Source organism: Astyanax mexicanus, chromosome 8 (genome assembly GCF_023375975.1).
Source record: "Astyanax mexicanus isolate ESR-SI-001 chromosome 8, AstMex3_surface, whole genome shotgun sequence".
NCBI lineage: Eukaryota > Metazoa > Chordata > Actinopteri > Characiformes > Acestrorhamphidae > Astyanax > Astyanax mexicanus.
In genome coordinates this window covers 26,391,002-26,408,355 of record NC_064415.1, presented here as the reverse complement: position 1 = coordinate 26,408,355, position 17,354 = coordinate 26,391,002, and the positions used below count along the sequence as shown (strand labels likewise).

Sequence of the window (17,354 nt, the reverse complement as noted above, 5' to 3'; positions counted from 1 at the left end):
AGCAGTAAAGCTACTTCGCTAAAGTACAGCGTTATACAGGAGTTTTTCTCCTGCACTGAGGCTGGATCATTATTAGCATTAGCTTTAGTTTAGTTTAGTTTTGTTTGAAGAAAAATAATTACAGTTTTATTTACTTAAGCGCATTCCTTACTAGTGTTGCATAATGTGCATTATAATCCGGTGCGCCTGATAGTCCATAAAATATGGTACTATTTTTAGTAATACAAATTACTATTATTGGACATTTTTTTACTATTAACAGATGAGTATGAACAGCAAAGTGTGCACTGGTCAGGCAGATTCTTGGAATCAAAATCCATTTGCAAAGTTAATAAACTTGTTAATGCAAAAATATATCTTATTTATGTGAACTTTTAACTTGTAAGTGAGTTCATCTAGTTACTTCGTTTATTACTAATATTATCTCATATACTGTGAAACGCTGGTTATGAGATAAAATCAATAAAAGATGCCCATCAAGCAAACATGACTTGGTCCTTTACACAAACTAAGGGCTGGTTTAAAGGCATGGTGGCTCATTGGTTTCAAATGGGCACTTCACCTCTACAGATAAATGTGGGGCACAACATTTTCCAGGCTCAGTCGAGTCGAATGCTGAAACACACTTACGCTTGACTCACAACACGAGTCACACTCTAGACTAAACACTTGTGGAAAACATAAGCAAACATGCATATCATGTGCAGTCATTTACACTGACGCAATACTCTTCCAGCTCACAGAGGTAAGAAAAGTGCACTTTTCTATGTATTTAAAGCCAACATTCTGCAACACCTTTCTGAATCACCATTTGGTCAATATGGTGTTTCATGGTCGGCGATTGTTACAGTATTCCAGGTGGTGCTTCAGTATTGTTAAGGTGTTGCAATGGTGCTGCTAAGTGGATGCTATCTGGTTGCTAGTTTGCTATGATATACCAGATGGTTGCTATGGTACTCCATGATGATGGTAGGGTGTATATGTATATATGAATTAATTGTTACTTTTGCACCAAAACATTTTCAACCCATTAGTTCCTATGGGCAAAAGTAGGAAAAAAATCTACCGTTATGCAAAAAAATCAAAATAATAGTGGAGATTGGGAAGGTTAAAATGATAATATCCTGAAAGCTGAGAGATAAGATATGCCAAGAAAATTATTCCGAAACAAAAAGAATAGGAAATAAATTAAGAAAAAAAAATAGGAAATTGTCTAACTATATATATATATGCATTACAATAAACAAAACAAAATTAGCCTTGTTTTAAAACCTTGGTTATAAAAATTGTAAATTTCACATAAACAAAGTGCAACATTCAATTAATGTGGGGATAAAAGAAAATACCAAAATTTGAGATCAAAAGATGGCTATGTTCACATTTTAAGGCTTAAATGACTCAAATCTGATTTTTTTTTGGTTGTCTGGACATTTGATCCCATTAGATTTCTCTTAAATCACAATTAAACATTTGATCCTAAATCAGCATAATATTTGTATGCAAATTTTAATGGTAAGTTGGAATTGGCAGTGCAGCAACAGTCAACAAACTTACAATGGACAAACTCCTGAATGCCTCTTTAGAAAATGCTACATTCATGTTACAAACAGATACAGATACAGTTACATTTATGAATATAAACAGTTAAGATTCCAAATCCAACGTGAGATAAAGTCTGAATTGAAAAATGAGGTGTGCAATGTGCCCATGTAAAAAAAATCTTTTAGGTATTGTGGGCAACAGTATCTTTTGTGGGGAAAGCTTCAACTATCTGATTAGAAGCATCGCTCTGCTCCGTCTTGTTAAATAAGTGTTGTCTGGGACTGAACCTTTGGGAACTGAAGTACCACTAAAAAAAATACATCTCTTTTGTAATGAAATGTGGGCTATTATCTTATAGTGGAACAATGCGACATGGTATAAGTGCATAACAGCATTTAAAATAAGAAAAAATAACAAATGATACATGCTGGACCGATAGCAGTTCCAGCTGCAGTTAATGCCTGGTTCACACTACACGATTTAGGCCGAGTTTTTCAATTGCAGGCAGTTTTTCGTTGATCCCTGACAAAGACCTCTGCTTAGAGGCAAATTGGGGATCTCTCAGCATTTACTCAGTTGTGCGTGAAACTAGTGATCACAGACGAGTCGCAGGCACCCAGAATATATTTGGCATGCTAAATATCTGATCCAGTTGGAGACTGGGAGTCAAGAGCAGCGGCTACCTACAACCAATAGGATCATGTAGAAAGAGGGAACCACAGGTCCAAAATGCACCTTCTGCACCTTCTGAGTCGTTTATGGAAAACGTTTATGACTATGTTCTCTTCCCAAGTCATATCACTATTAAACTCTTGTTCTGAGTATTTCTTTAATTTTAGAAAACAGGTTTTACACTGTAAAGACTTTTTTGCTCCTATAATTTGCCTTGTTGGTGAGCTCATGCTGGAGTTACTGGCATGAGCACGTTTAAATGCTTTAGAACTGGAGTTTAAAACCTTAAAAAATTATATATGCGGTATTGAAACATTTGATATAGTTCTGTGTTGAGGACATAAGTACATATTTGCATATAAAATTTATTAGACGTGTATAAACTGTGATTTTACTTGTTGCTCCATATGAATCCATTCATTTTGTACTCACCTCAAGTGAGTATTCTCCTCTCAAGAGGTTCTCTGGCTTGGCATTGCTAGTTCTGGTGTGTTCTCATGAAAAAACGTGTTTCTGAGGAGCAGCCAGGCGAGTCTGCAATTTCCCATAGTGAAAAATCAAATAATTTGTGATTCTGTGTTGCTTATCAGATATGTACCGTAGTGTGAAAGCCACAACATCTGAAGGACTCGTGATTACAGGTAGTGTGAACAGAACAATGACTGATGACTACTGAAAGTCGTGTAGTGTGAACCTGGCATAAGAAAGTTGAAAGTTTAAATCTTGAAAGTGCTGCAGCAGGAGCCTCAGCAACCCCATTTCCCTCATCCCTCTAACTGACAGATAGAGGAGCTTCAAAAAGTGGCACGTGTGTCAGTTACTCACCCAGTTCTGCCAGGTTCCCGAAAGCGATGAGGCACATTTCTGTTAGCGCTGTGTTCTGTGCGTGAACTCCCAGAAGCTTCACCAGAGTGGGGATCACCCCCATGCTAATCAGCTGGGCCTGCAGTGTGTCTGGGGAGGCAAAGAAACGAGACACACTGTATTTCACCATGAATGCATCACTATCAAATGCTTTGCTGAAACAAAATGGAGCTGTCATGTGTAAAACACATCTCTGGGATACTGTAGCTGTTGCTAAACATATGAATAAAAATAAAAGGATGTGATATTTGACACTACGTCAACCACATTAACAAGTGAGGTGTTACTGAATTAGCAGACACCTAAACTTGAAATACAAAGAGCCTGCATCCCAAATGCTACTGAAAAATGCAGCTCCTTAATCAACACCTCAGCTGAGTATCCTGTAGGTCTGAACACTTCATCCTGCTTAGATACACACCCATGTGTGAGATCGAACCCTCAAACTGACAGCGCAGCTGGAAGTTGGAGATATCACAGGGATTGTGAGTGCTGTCTAACACTGTGTGGAACAATTTGTTTTGCCTGAGAATTCCTACACCAAGATATAGGTATGACATGAGCACTGACATGCCAAAAGTCATGGGACAGAAGTATATACATTCGTCACACCTGTACAAGTTGTGAGGTGTTATCTTGTGAGTAGGATGAACACAGATGTACCAGCAATACATAATAGAAGCATTACCAAACACAGTGGGCAGCACAGTGGGTGGTAATGATTGTGACTGGCATTGTTTGACTAGACTGTCCATGTGAACAGACAAGCAACTCTAACCGAAATTCAGACAGCACATCCACACTTAATGTAGGAGGTCTCCTATACACGTATCCCACAGGTCTGAGCAGCGTTCTTCAGCTTCTGTGGGCAAAAGTGGCAAAAGTCATGGGACCTGACACTAGTCCCATATTCCATGACATTTAGCATGTAAGTGTTTATGAATACTGTAAAGCATCTTTTTGTCCACAAAACGTACATATTTAATACCATCCATAAACCACATGACTATAATAAAGATAATCCTGTCACATTAAATTAGCAGAGATTTTTAATAAAAAAATAAAAAAAGCATTTGACTGAAGGCTGAAATCCATTTTTTTTGCAGACTTTCATTAATTTTCCCATTTTTTTATGCTTACGAGTGCCTAAATAAACTAAAATAAAATAAAAAGTCTTAATGTAATAATGTCTTAAAACATAGTAAAAAATACAATTAAAAAAATATTTACAATTTACAATATGACTTAGCCCTTTAACATCCTGTGCAACTATTGGAGCAAATTTGAGTCACTGTATTACATTAAAGAAGGTCTTGAACTTAACTCAGCCAGATTGTACCTTCTCTAAAAATATACTTTCTAATATATTTAGTTATATTACAGCACATTACAGTTTCAGAGGTTTTGATTAATGGAATTATGAAACTTTAAACAGCATAGAGCTTAGGGTTTCTTTGTATTTGCAGTTCTTAAACTTATGACAGAGGTGTATATAAGTGCAGTCTTTATATTTTTGCCATAGACAAATATATTTGCATATATATTTTTATAGGTTTTTTTTTTTTTTTTTTTTGGCCAGGTATTAAGTGCATCCCTAGTTTTTCCTCTCATTAACACAGCAAAATGTGATACAGCTTCAAACAATCTTCTAGAGCACAGCCAGAACTGCAGAAACTGTACTTAAGGACCCAGATACTGAGCGGGAGAGGCAAAAGGCAAAAAAAAAAAAAAACAGAGGAGAAGCAGACAAAAAGGAGACGGGCCAAGAGGGAGTGATAAAAAAGAGAGGAATGAGAGCGAGACATAAAAGCATTTGGGAGAACTAATGGAAACAGAAGTGAGAGAGAAGAAGAAGCCGAGGTCTGGAAACTGTGGCTGGGACAAAAAGGCCATAAAATAGTGCATGTAGTATGGAAACAAAGGCAATGTAGGGTTAAGTAGAAAGCAGCTGTGATTTTCAAGGTGTCCAGAGATATATCTCCTGCATACATTAACTACACCAGACAGAGCAGATGAGGAGTCTTTCTAAGAGTTTAACCAGTAAGAGGAACATTTTTACCTAATCTCTATCAGCAAATTATAGTCAACTACCACAGACAATACACTCAACAACGTGAGTTTCCCTGTTATTTGGAAAAGAACAATAAACACAATTACTACAAAAAAAAAACAGCCATAAGGTTAAAGGCCAGCCTTTACTTGTTAATGCAGATTAATGTATCATTATTGTGTCTTGAGGACCCAATACCCTGTTACTAGTTCACCAGTTGACTTTCCTTGGGGATATATACTATATGAAAAATGTTGGAATACCTGTTCATTCATTGTTTTCTCTAATATCTGAAAATCTCTACTGTCCAGTGAAGGCTTTCTATTAGATTTTGAAACATTGCTGTAAGGATTTGATTGAATTTACATTCAGTGACAATAGCATTAAGAGAGTTCGGCGTTGGATGCTCCACAGCTTAAATTTCCCCTCAAGCCAATGCCTAGCACCCAAAAACTGAAAAAAACAACTTCTTGTAGTTTCTTGTAATGCTAGGTGTTTTGAGGAGGTTACAATCGATGAAACCTGACAAAATACTTTGATCTGAGATTAGAATTTCTTATATTTCTATTTCATCAGCTCTATAGTGGCATCTAGGATTTCAATGCATATTTAAAATGTCAGGATAGCTCAAAATCTTTTGAAAATTGGCAAGTTCACTAAGATCCTAAAACGGTTTAGCTCACCTGTACTTGGAGAACTCTACAGCCCCCCTATTTTTTTTTAAATAAGCTTATAAACTAGCTGTGGCTGTCTCAAAATTTCTCGAATTTCGGTAGCAGCATAGATATTACGATGGCAATTACAATTACCCATTGGCTTCTATATAGCTCCGCCCAACAGGAAGTCAGCCTTTTTGAAAGACGTCTTGTTTACTGCAGAATGAGTTATATGAGTTTTAAGGCTGGTCAAAAGTTAAATGTGATTAATTGCATGTTTCGTTAAAAATATATATATTTGGGTCCAACTCTGACTGGTTTCTCGGTTTGGACAGCTGTGTGAGGGCCCTACCGGTCTTTCTTGTTGTTTCAAGAAAATCCTACAGATCTTTGACAATTAACACAAGTATTCTATGCCTGCAACATCTACAAACCTCCATTACCTCCCTTTTAATCAAATGGGAATTGTCCGGATGCTTCTAAGCCAGGAAGCAGGAGTTTCTCTCCATTCTGCTTTGCTTCAGCCCAGACACGACTGGCAAGCTCCTGCAGCACTGTAGCCTGCATCAATATTAATGAGGGCTACATTAGCCACAGTGACAGTTTACAAACATCCAGCCACTGGCGTCTGCACAAACTCATTTACACAGCATAATTGCAAACGTTTCAACCACTGTATAATGCTGTCCCACTTCACCCTAGCACCAAGACTGGAAACACGACTGCATGACATTTACTCGTCTACAGAAACTCCTCAAACAACCTTGAGAAGAGCTTTTGTTAGAAATGTCTGCGTGAATAAATTTATACACAAAGCAGAGTGATGTGTTTAAAAGTCAGGGCTGTGAGACATTTCATTTGCTAAGAAATTAGCTTTTCTATGGTCTTGTATAACTGCACTGTCATACAAAATATACCTACCATCTACCACAAAGAAGACGGGGAGAAGAAAGATGCTAAACAACTGTATCACACCTGAATACAGTGTTTATAAAGAAATCAATCAAATCAATGCAATCCTGATAGTGCTTGTTTTATCTCAACATAATACAATGCAACATTGTACTCGCTCTGTATTATATCTAATCTAATCTTAATCCACAGTGTGACTAAGCATACTGATCTCAGTTTAATGAAAGTGTGATCAATACACTCATTAATGCATGTTTAGTTTAGGATTTTGTCACAGTAGCGACAGATGAGCTTGAGACTACAGAATTACACAGCACAGAGGAAGAGACAGACACAGACAGACAAACAGACAGACAGAGACAGACAGTGTGAGAGACAAAGAGAACAAGAAGATGGCATATTACATAACAAGTGGTTTGTGCACTATTCAATTATACAATCATTATAAAAATCACATCCCAGTATCTATTTTTCAGCAAGAAGAGCGAATGAAAAAATTCTAACCCCAGTCTACTCGGCCTAGACAAGCTGCTAGAAGAGATACCGAAACGTAATTACCACTCAAATCTGCTAGAGCTCGGCCTATCCATTAATTATTCAAATAAAACAGAGATGTAATTTCAGTCTCAGCATTCTCTAGGACATAAGATACATACAATTGTGGATCCCACAAATCTGAATATTTGGATTACATAACCATATAACTTAATAAATTATTCTCTGACAATCTCACACTGCATTGCATGATAAGCCTATATACACTCATGCATTGAAAAGGTGTGAACCCCCCTTGGCCAAATGACATACAGCTCTGGAAAAAAATAAGAGACCACTTAAAATGATGAGTTTCTTTTTTTTGTAAGACTGGTGGAGGAGAACATGCCAAGATGCATAAAATTGTGATTAAAAAACAGTTTTTTTCCACCAAATATTGATTTCTGAACTCTTAACTTTATGAATATAAACTTTATTTGAGCCATTTCAGTCATTTCTCATTTTCTGCAAATAAATGCTCTAAATGACAATATTTTTATTTGGAATTTGTGAGAAATGTTTTCCATCGTTCACAGAATAAAACAACAATGTTCATTTTACTCAAACATATTCCTATAAATAGCAAAATCAGAGAAACTGATTCAGAAACCGAAGTTTCTTTATTTTTTCCAGAGCTGTAGACTTTCAGCAATATAAAATATGCAGTTACTTTTGTCTTTTATAACATTAAATCAAGTCAAGAGTTAGTAACACTGCCTCTGGCAGGAACAATTACAGCTTGCAAATGTGTTTTATAGTCAGCTAAAAGAAAATCACATTCTGTAGGAGAAAGTTTTCCCGTCTTTAATTTGCAGACGTTTGTTTAATTTGCAGAAGTTTGTTGCTCGCACAGTTTTTTAAGGCCAGAATTTTCCCTGTGATGTTTAGGTTAAGGGTGTATGAAGGCCATTCCTTAAGTTCAGTTTGTATTCGGGTAGTCAATAGTGGATTTTGCTGGCCACTGATTTAGCTTTAATCTTTTCATAAATGGTTTGACATTTGCATGCAGTGTTTGCTCAGATTCTGTAGATTACTGTACATCCGCCCCCATGCTTCACTGCTGGATGTTTTTTTTTTCTTAAAACATAATTTCTGCAAATTCTGTTTTTACTTCATTATTTCATCAGCCCACAGTGTTGTTTTTTTCTGAATGAATTGGGCCCGTCTCCAACATAATTCATGGTAGTCATATGGGGGTTTGGATTTACTTGTTTCAAAAGGACAGAAGAAGTTATCGTTAACTGATCTTCCAAATGTTATCTATGTCATCACAGAATAATACTGATAATATTATGAAATATTTTAATGGTATGAAAAATAGAGTAACATGCATTGTGCATTGGGTTGTTTGAAAACATTGTGCTTAATTTGTGACTAAAATCAATTTTGGTCTAAACGTTTAAATTGGCTTTTTGTTCAGAAGATAAAAAAAAAGATTCTTAAGGAAACCCACAGATAAAGAATATATTTCACCATTGATAAACCTACTGCAAAAATATTTAATTTTAGAATTTAACTTTAATAGTAGTCCTGAACTACACAGAAAGTACTTACTTTTCTCAATGCAGATTTTGATCACAACCTTTACAATCCTCACAAATGACTAGCTAATCTACAACCACATTAAATCCTAATATATATATTAAATCACAGAGATGATTTGCAGAAATAAGGGCACCTCTAATGGTAAGGAAAGGACAAAGGCCACAGCTGAGCCATAGGAACCAAACACCGCAGCAGCATAGGTGGGAGTAGAGAGATGTGATATTGTGGGCTGCATTTACATTAAACCTGAATGGCAACAGATGATGGTGCTAGCATAACTAATGCCCACATCTAAAACTGCATCTAGTACATTATGATTTCATCCACTTATCAGATATTTCCATGCATTTGTGGAAGTAAATAGGCTAAATGTTAGTATACTGGAAAAGCTTATGATTGATATCAGCCACCAAATTGTAAACCTACCCAATTTTAATCATAATAACATTTTAGAAAAATCAATCAAATGCAAACTAAACTGAAAAAAACTATGCGTTGATGTTTACTTTCAAATTTCAAAGGGAATAACATTATAACACCCATATATAAACTGAGGAGGGTGGATGTGTGCATGACCACTGCTGCACCAGGCCAATATAAATGCAGTGTAAGAACACAGACTCCCGGTCACCTTCCGAACAATTCACATCCTTAGCCATCCTCCTTATCAACACACACCCCCCCACACACACACCAAAAGATTAAGAACATGTAAGGGAGCTTATTTAAAGATGAATTCAGATAGATTAAATCCATCAATCAGTTTTAAATCAGTTAAAATCAACTTCAGTTTATTAGTTGAAAATTGCAGATGTTACCCATGTTCCTTTGGCTTCTTTATCCACCTTATTTTGCCATATCTACTTTGTGTTAGAATCATATTACATCAAATAGTTTATGGTTGTACTGTACTCAAAGTAAATGCACCGTGGTAACCACACATTACAACAGGCTCCTTAACTAGCTTTCAAACACAACATAGAAAATCTGTGTTTGGGTACCATATAACTTATACACCACCTTTTAAAAAACAGGGCCTGCCTCTGTGGTTAAAGGCCTTTAAAACATCTGTCCAAATCCAAATATGTCTGATCTTACCATTTTGTGAAAAAAAAAAAAAATCTGCCATGAACCATGTTAACCATGGTAAAAAATATGGGTAGAGATGTTATATCTAGCACTTTCAACCACAGACAGGTCTTCTTTTTTGGAAAGTGGTGGGTATTAAATTATATCGTATTCCAAACCACTTTGATTCAATTATTATTGTTATCTACTGATTATTGTGAAACTGAGCATATTATGCTAGTCATTTAGTATGTTTATCCCTGTTGCTGTAATACATATTAGGGATTTGCTATAAAAAAAGTGCACCCCTCTTTTTTAACATGGTAAATAAGGTGGATATAGTTTTTGCAGATATTTTTAAAGAATGCACCTTTAAAGATCACATTTTTAATGAGCTCTTCTTTTTTTAGAATTTGGACTTTTAACAGTAAAATCACATCTCATTAAGACAGCTACGGCTCTGGAGAAATTAAGATACCAGTTTCTCTGATTTTGCTATTTGTAGATATTTGTTTGAGTAAAATGAGAATTTTTGTTTTACTCTATAAACTACAGACAATATTTCTCCCAAATTCCAAATAAAAATATTGTAATTGAATTTATTTGCAGTAAAATGAAATAAAAGGGCTGAAATAACAAAAAAGGTGCAGAGCTTTCAGATCTCGAATAATGCAAAGAAAAAGTTCAGAAATCAATATTTGGTGGAATAACCCTGGTTTTTAATCACAGTTTTCATGCATCTTGGCATGTTCTCCTCCACCAGTCCTACACACTGCTTTTGGATAACTTCATGCCACTCCTGGTGCAAAAATTCAAGCAGTTCAGTTTGGTTTGATGGCTTGTGATCACGCATATTTCTCTTGATTATGTTCCAGAGGTCTTCAATTTGGTAAAATCAAAGAAACCCATTTTTTACGTGGTGTCTTATTTCTTTCCAGAGCTGTATGTGGAGTATTAATAAGGCTATTCCCCCCTTTTTATTTACATGGTAAATAAGGTGGATATAGTATTTTTCGATTTTTTTAAGAATGCATCTTTAAAGATTACATTTACTGAGCTCTTCTTTTATATAACTGAGACATCTAACAGTAAAAACACATCTCATTAAGACAGCTATGTGAAAAATTATTTTTCATTAATTTTGGATTTATTTTCTTGCTAATTCTAACGAGATTTCACATATACTTTCAATAAACAGTTTCCCCATCAGTCACAGCATAAAGAGCATATTGTGAAGAGCATTAGTCACCCAGCAGCTTTTAAACAAGTTCATCCCCATAGATCTTGATTTGGATGATCCCCTACAGATTTTAGCATTGATACTCAACAACCTGTCAGTTCGTCTACTTATCCTACTTTATAACATACAAATACAAACAAAGCCAAATACAAAAGTTAACAAATCCAACGCAAACCTCTGAATTCAGAATTACCAATAGCTTCAACTATCTAAACTAATTAATCCCTGGCAGTTTATTGAGCATCTCAGAACACATCTATAGGAAAACATCCAAATCCATTTCTTAGGTTTGGTCATTACCATTATCATTGCTATAGTTCATCAGCATGCCACAAAAGACAGTCAAGAGCTTCCCGGTGGACGGGTCAGTGTTTTGGGCCAGAGCTTTAATGTGCTCTGCTACTATCTGAGCCCCGCCCGCTGCGTCAACTGCACTTCTGCCCTCATCTGCAAAACAAAGAGGTCACGTAAAAAACAATAAACAATAAACAAGACAACAAAGGACACAAAAAGACAAGAACCTGCAAATCATAATTGACAGAAAAGGGAGGATTTAACATAAATTAAAGCATATACAATAACAGATTCTCATAAAAATAATCATAATTAAAATTGCACTGTTATCAGTAAAACAGAGAAAAAAACTTTTAAGAATTCTAAACCTTGTCTAAAAACTCCAGTGAAGAAAAATTGTAAAGTAAAATGCTGTTAGGAGCTGCAGAACATCCCGTTCCTTCTCACTGAAAGTGATTTCTTTCAGTGTCTCTCAGTTTTTCAGCATGCCAGCTGCTGTCAGGTTGACACGACCTGATGAAAAGAGCCACAGGCGAAAGCTGACTGCAGCGCCACAACACCAGCACAGGTCACGTCCAGACTCTAACACCCGGCCGATCCTGAAGTGTGAAAGACCACCTAGAGCCTCTCCTGTCAAAACTACACTTACAGTCTTAGCACAGTGGGGACTTAAGGCATTGTCGAATGTACAAACAGTTACAAGGACTGGACTGAAAATATGTCTGCTTTAACACCACAGCTGTAAAACCAAAGTCAGTAAGCAACAACTCGAACATGCTGGCAGAACATTGGGCGACAGACTTATTGGAAAAATCAGCTCTGAATCTCTGAAAAATAAATGTTTTATTATCTAATGTGAATAAAATGCTGATTAGCACACAATAAAATCATATAATACAATGGATTTTAACTTGCTGTATTGACTGTGTCGAACTTTTGCCACAGATTGGCTAGTGATATTTGGCCCAGTTTACACCTGGTCACTTAATATCAGACGATTTTTATCACAAAATATAAAGCGCTGGAAAAAAATAAGAGACCATCTTAGTTTCTAAATCAGTTTTTATGATTTTGGTATTTATAGGTATATGTTTGATTAAAATGAACATCAGACCTCAAATAATGCAAAGAAAACAAGTTCATATTCATAAAGTAAATCAATATTTGGTGGAATAACTCTGGTTTTTAATCACAGTTTTCATGCATCTTGGCATGTTCTCCTCCACCAGTCTTACACACTGCTTTTGAATAATTTTATGCCACTCCTGGTGCAAAAATTCAAGCAGTTCAGCTTGGTTTGATTGTTTGTGATCATCCATCTTCCTCTTGATTATAAGAAATCATTTTTAAGTGGTCTCTTATTTTTTTCAGAGCTGTATATTTACAGATGAATTTCTGGTCAGAGAGAAACCAGCTTGCTGTGAGGGACAGAATATACAAATTCACAGATACAATCCAAATATACTCTTAATACTCAATACGCATGAAGTGACCAGGTGTAAACAGGTGTAAAAGAATGCTTTTTAGTGTCTGTTCACATTTGGTCACTTAATGCGTCTACAATATCAGGAATGTTTCAGGATAAGATCGACTACATACACATACACATAAGAACCACATACAAATAAGACACATTTGAGCGAAATGCTGCTTCCAGTACAAGCAAATCACCAGTAATACCAGCAATTGTTGCATAATAAGCTATTTTGCATATTCCCTTCCACACAGCAATCAGATTTCAGTCTGCCTAATCAGACACATATTTTATTACCTAATGTAAATGCATGTGGGTAAAATATTAGCAGAGTGCAATCCAGATAGACCAGGTATAAACAGGCTCTTAGAAGTGCTTCCTACTAATAACTGACTGAATCAACACTGAATTAAGATTACAGATTACAAGTGAATAAACAAGAACATAATTATCTTCACGCAACTGTAACTGACCAATAGGAGATTAATATGTGATAATAGTGGTTAATAATCAGGCTTAAAAACTGATTTTAGAAGGCAATAAGCAGTTATAGTTCTAAGATAAAAATATACATGTTGATGCAATATTGTTATTTTATAGACATACATGGTCTGAGCTTGTGGATAATGTATTTTCAGCTATAGATACAATAAATCTTCTTCTTCTTCTTCTTCTTTTTCTTTCGACTTTTCCCTTTTCAGGGGTTGCCACAGCGAGTCATCTTCCTCCATCTCCCTCTGTCTTCTATGTCCTCTTTCCTCACACCAGCTACCTCCATGTCCTCTTTAACTGCGTCCATACATCTCCTCTTTGGTCTTCCTCTTTGTCTTTTTCCTGGCAGCTGCATGTCTAAAATTTTTCTGCCAAAATACCCACTGTCCCTCCTCTGGACATGTCCAAACCATCTCAGTCTGGCCTCTCTAACTTTAAAAAAATTATAAAAAATAATGGACAAATGTGAGATTTTTTAAATGCATTTAATAATTTCATAAGGAAATGACATCCAATCAAATCATTGTTAAAGTCAGAAAATCTTGTAAATTACAGACGCATGCCCTGAGCCCTGAGAGGACATTACTCCTCACTAAGAGAAAATAAAAGAAAACAGAAACGACCCTTCCACCACAGTATTTGCCAATTCCAGTGAAAATCATATTACCGGCTTTGTTCCTAACTCCATCATGTACTTTAAGTCATATCAGCTCTATTGCACCTTTGCTTCACTCTAATCCTCCCCAGTCTCCTCCTATTCTACTCTCCCCCTGTCGTCTCTTGTTCTTTTCCTTTGCTAGGGGGGAAGGAAACATCTCATTTTCTCCAGCACCAGCAAATTACAGGTCATCACTCAAAGCCACAGCTGCAGAGTCGACACACGTCACCCACGCCGAGGAAGGACGCAAGGGGGAAAAGCTGCTGGATTCAGACTCGACGAAAAGATAAAACACACTTCTGATACTCAAGAGTCATTTAAACACATTCACGTTATTTAAAATGGAGCTTTAACTGTGTCGCTAAGACATGAGGGTGACTGCTAACCAAACAAGTGGTGAACAACCAACAGATTATTGATTTAACAAAGCAATTTAACAACAAAAGCATATTTAGTATCGGGAGGACGAAAAAAATATGCCTTGCGTGGCTAAAAATGCGCAAAAGGCATGTATTATGGTGCGTTTTGGGCATGACAAGAAATAAACCAATCAGCGTGTCACTTGCCATTCCCTTTAAGAGCCAGGTTTGCTCTGGCTTTGGATCATAGCTAATTTAATGGCGCATTGCTTCCTGCACTGTCCTGCACAATCACACAGTGAAGGTGTGCAAACAGGTAATTACTGTTGATTGCTGACCTAAAAGTTGGGTTAGTGCACTGCAGCATCTCTGTGTACAGGATGTGTGGAAAAAGCAGTGATGCATGCTGACTGCGTGTGGCACACCTGCATTGCCAAAATAGCAATTAACGTCTAACATTGACTGTAATCAGGGGTCAAATCAGTCAATGGCGCACTTGTAATTTCCGTTGCCAACATAGCAATATGCCAGAGATTTTCCTAAACACACCTCACTTCCAGACCGCCACGCCCATGGGCGTACATATATTTCTAAGAGTCTTTGCTATTCAAACGATTAATGTAGAAAAGTACATTGAGATTTTAGAACAACGGGGGTCTGTATGCGTGGTGAGTGCGGTTGGCACATCTGTGTTGCCAAGACAGCAATGAACGTCTAATGTTGACCTAAGTCAGGGGTAAAATCTGACAGTGGCCCTCCTGTGGTTTCCGTTGCCAACAATAATAGCAATAAGCCAGAAACTGTACTGAACACACCTCATTTCCAGACCACCACATACAAGCAACATATGCTGCCTTCAAGATTTTATAATTTCTATTCAATCCTTTTGCAACAAGACAATGCAGAAGCACGTGCTGCACACATTACAAAGGAAGGCTTTGGAGAAAAAGGGTATAGATATTGGACTGGCCAGACTGCAGTCCTGACTGACACTGTTGCACATCTGAACACCTGAAACACTAGTCTAAACATTTATTGAGATGCAACTGTGATCTTTTTAATAAGCAGGAGATTGAAGGTACATTTGACAAGTCAGTGGTTGCGATTCTCACCTTTACAACAACAAGCATTATGCCAGGCTGGACTACTGCATTAGTAGCCACTATCAAACCAGCTGGGAGAAAAGCCAAAGCAGTGGGGGAGGTATGAATCACAGCTGAGCTCCACAGAAAACTCTGCCAGCGAGCCAGCTCTGTGCAGGGCTTCCGGAAAGCAGAGCGGGAATTAAGAGTTCTGTCAGACTGAGAGACACCTCGAGAGAGCAGGGCTTTGGACCCGTTTTCCCGTCTTCCTTTTGTAATTACAAACAATATAGAGGAATCAGCAAGAGACTGCTGATTACTTGCTGCTGTCCAGATTTTAGCTGATAGGCCATTAGCAAATGGAATGAGCCATTGTTGTACAGTACCAGCCATCAAACTCACAACAATTACAGAAACTGTGAAGCCTTTAGAGACACTATCCAACCAAATTGCAATGAATCTAAAAAAAAAAATCTACAGAAAATCTTCAGAACTTTTATTATTATCTTCAGAAGTTTTATTAAAGCAAGTATGAATGGATCTGTCTTTGGTTTTCCAAATCATTAAAACAATTCTCTCTAGGACTGCACAGTATATTATTTTACAATATATTGCTTCATCTATGGCTGCACGATTTTGGAAAAATGTGACATTGCAACGTTTATATATATTGCAGTATTAAATAATGCAGGAACCGTAACGTCACCAGCCCTGCCCCCACCCATGTGCTGTCTCGCATCAGAGATCCAGACCGACCGAGAGCTGAGTTAGCATTATAGTCTGTCGAGCAATGAAAACCTGAGGAAATAGCAAAACAACAATAATTAGCCCTATAATCTGGACTATAAATGGCCTTTTAAAAGGTAATAAGAGCATTGTTCTGGGATTAAAAGCATGATTACACCTGTAACTGGAAATATTTGCGTAAAACTGTGCTGAACCAAGGTGCTAAGGTTTATTAAATGGACAAAATTATGATGATTTTTTTTATTGAATGGGTATAACTAGACTTTATTGTGTTGTTGTTTAAGTAACCATCTCCACTGTCCAGGAGAAAGGTTTACTACTCGATTCTGGAACACTGCTGCTAGGATTTGATTGTGACAAAATGGACAAAAGCATTAGTGAGGTCAGGATGTTGAAATCATCATCATCATCATCATCATCATCATCATCATCATCATCCTCACACCTTATCATTAACTCAAATCAAATCTTTATCCTTAACTCCTCACAGTATTGGTTGGACTACAGTAGACTACATATATGTGTGCATTTGCACATCTGTGTCAACAATTGACAAATGTTTAGGAATAGCTACAGGAGCTTGCATGAACATTCATGCAGAAAAAACGTTTTTGAAGTCAGACATTGTTCATCCCAAAAAATGCTCAGTGGACCAGTCTAGTTCTTCCACAGCAAACTCAACCAACCCAACCATGCCTTTATGGACCTTGCTTTGTGCTTTAAGTCATGTTGGAACAGAAAAGAGTTTCCACCATGCTGAAATGTCTTTCTAGGTTGAAATATTAAGAATTTATTTAACTAAAATAGAGCCTGAAAAACAACCCCAGTGCATTATCCCTCCTCTACCAAATGTTATAGTTAAACATTTTCACTGTTTGCATGCAGCTGCTCAGCCATGGAAACCAATGCCATACAGTTACACAATTTTGTGCTGATGTTAATGCCAAAGAAGACATCGAGTCAACAGTGTGCTGGTGACTTTTATACACTACGATCATCAGCACTCGACCACCCCTCTCTGTAACTTTACATAGTTTATGTTGCTGTGGCTCCCATATTTTAAAAAAATCTGAATCGTAATTTATTGGGTTTACAAAATATTGAGATATCCATCTGCATTACCGCACATCCAAAAAAATATATTGCAGCATTTTTCAAGGTACAT

General features: G+C 36.8%; 1 protein-coding gene across 3 annotated transcripts in view; it reads right to left on the bottom strand.

The window, feature by feature from the left end:
- rap1gds1 (RAP1, GTP-GDP dissociation stimulator 1) overlaps positions 1–17,354 on the bottom strand; it is a 70,081-nt gene that overhangs the window by 22,678 nt on the left and 30,049 nt on the right. For 2 of the 3 annotated variants that reach the window (XM_007239789.4, XM_007239788.4), the window contains exons 5-6: positions 11,384–11,530; positions 3,040–3,168 (exon numbers count right to left, since the gene is read on the bottom strand). In XM_007239789.4, the coding sequence (XP_007239851.1) occupies positions 3,040–3,168; positions 11,384–11,530 (276 nt within the window). The remainder of the gene's footprint in view (positions 1–3,039; positions 3,169–11,383; positions 11,531–17,354) is intronic. The other variant, XM_007239790.4, reaches the window with a different exon arrangement.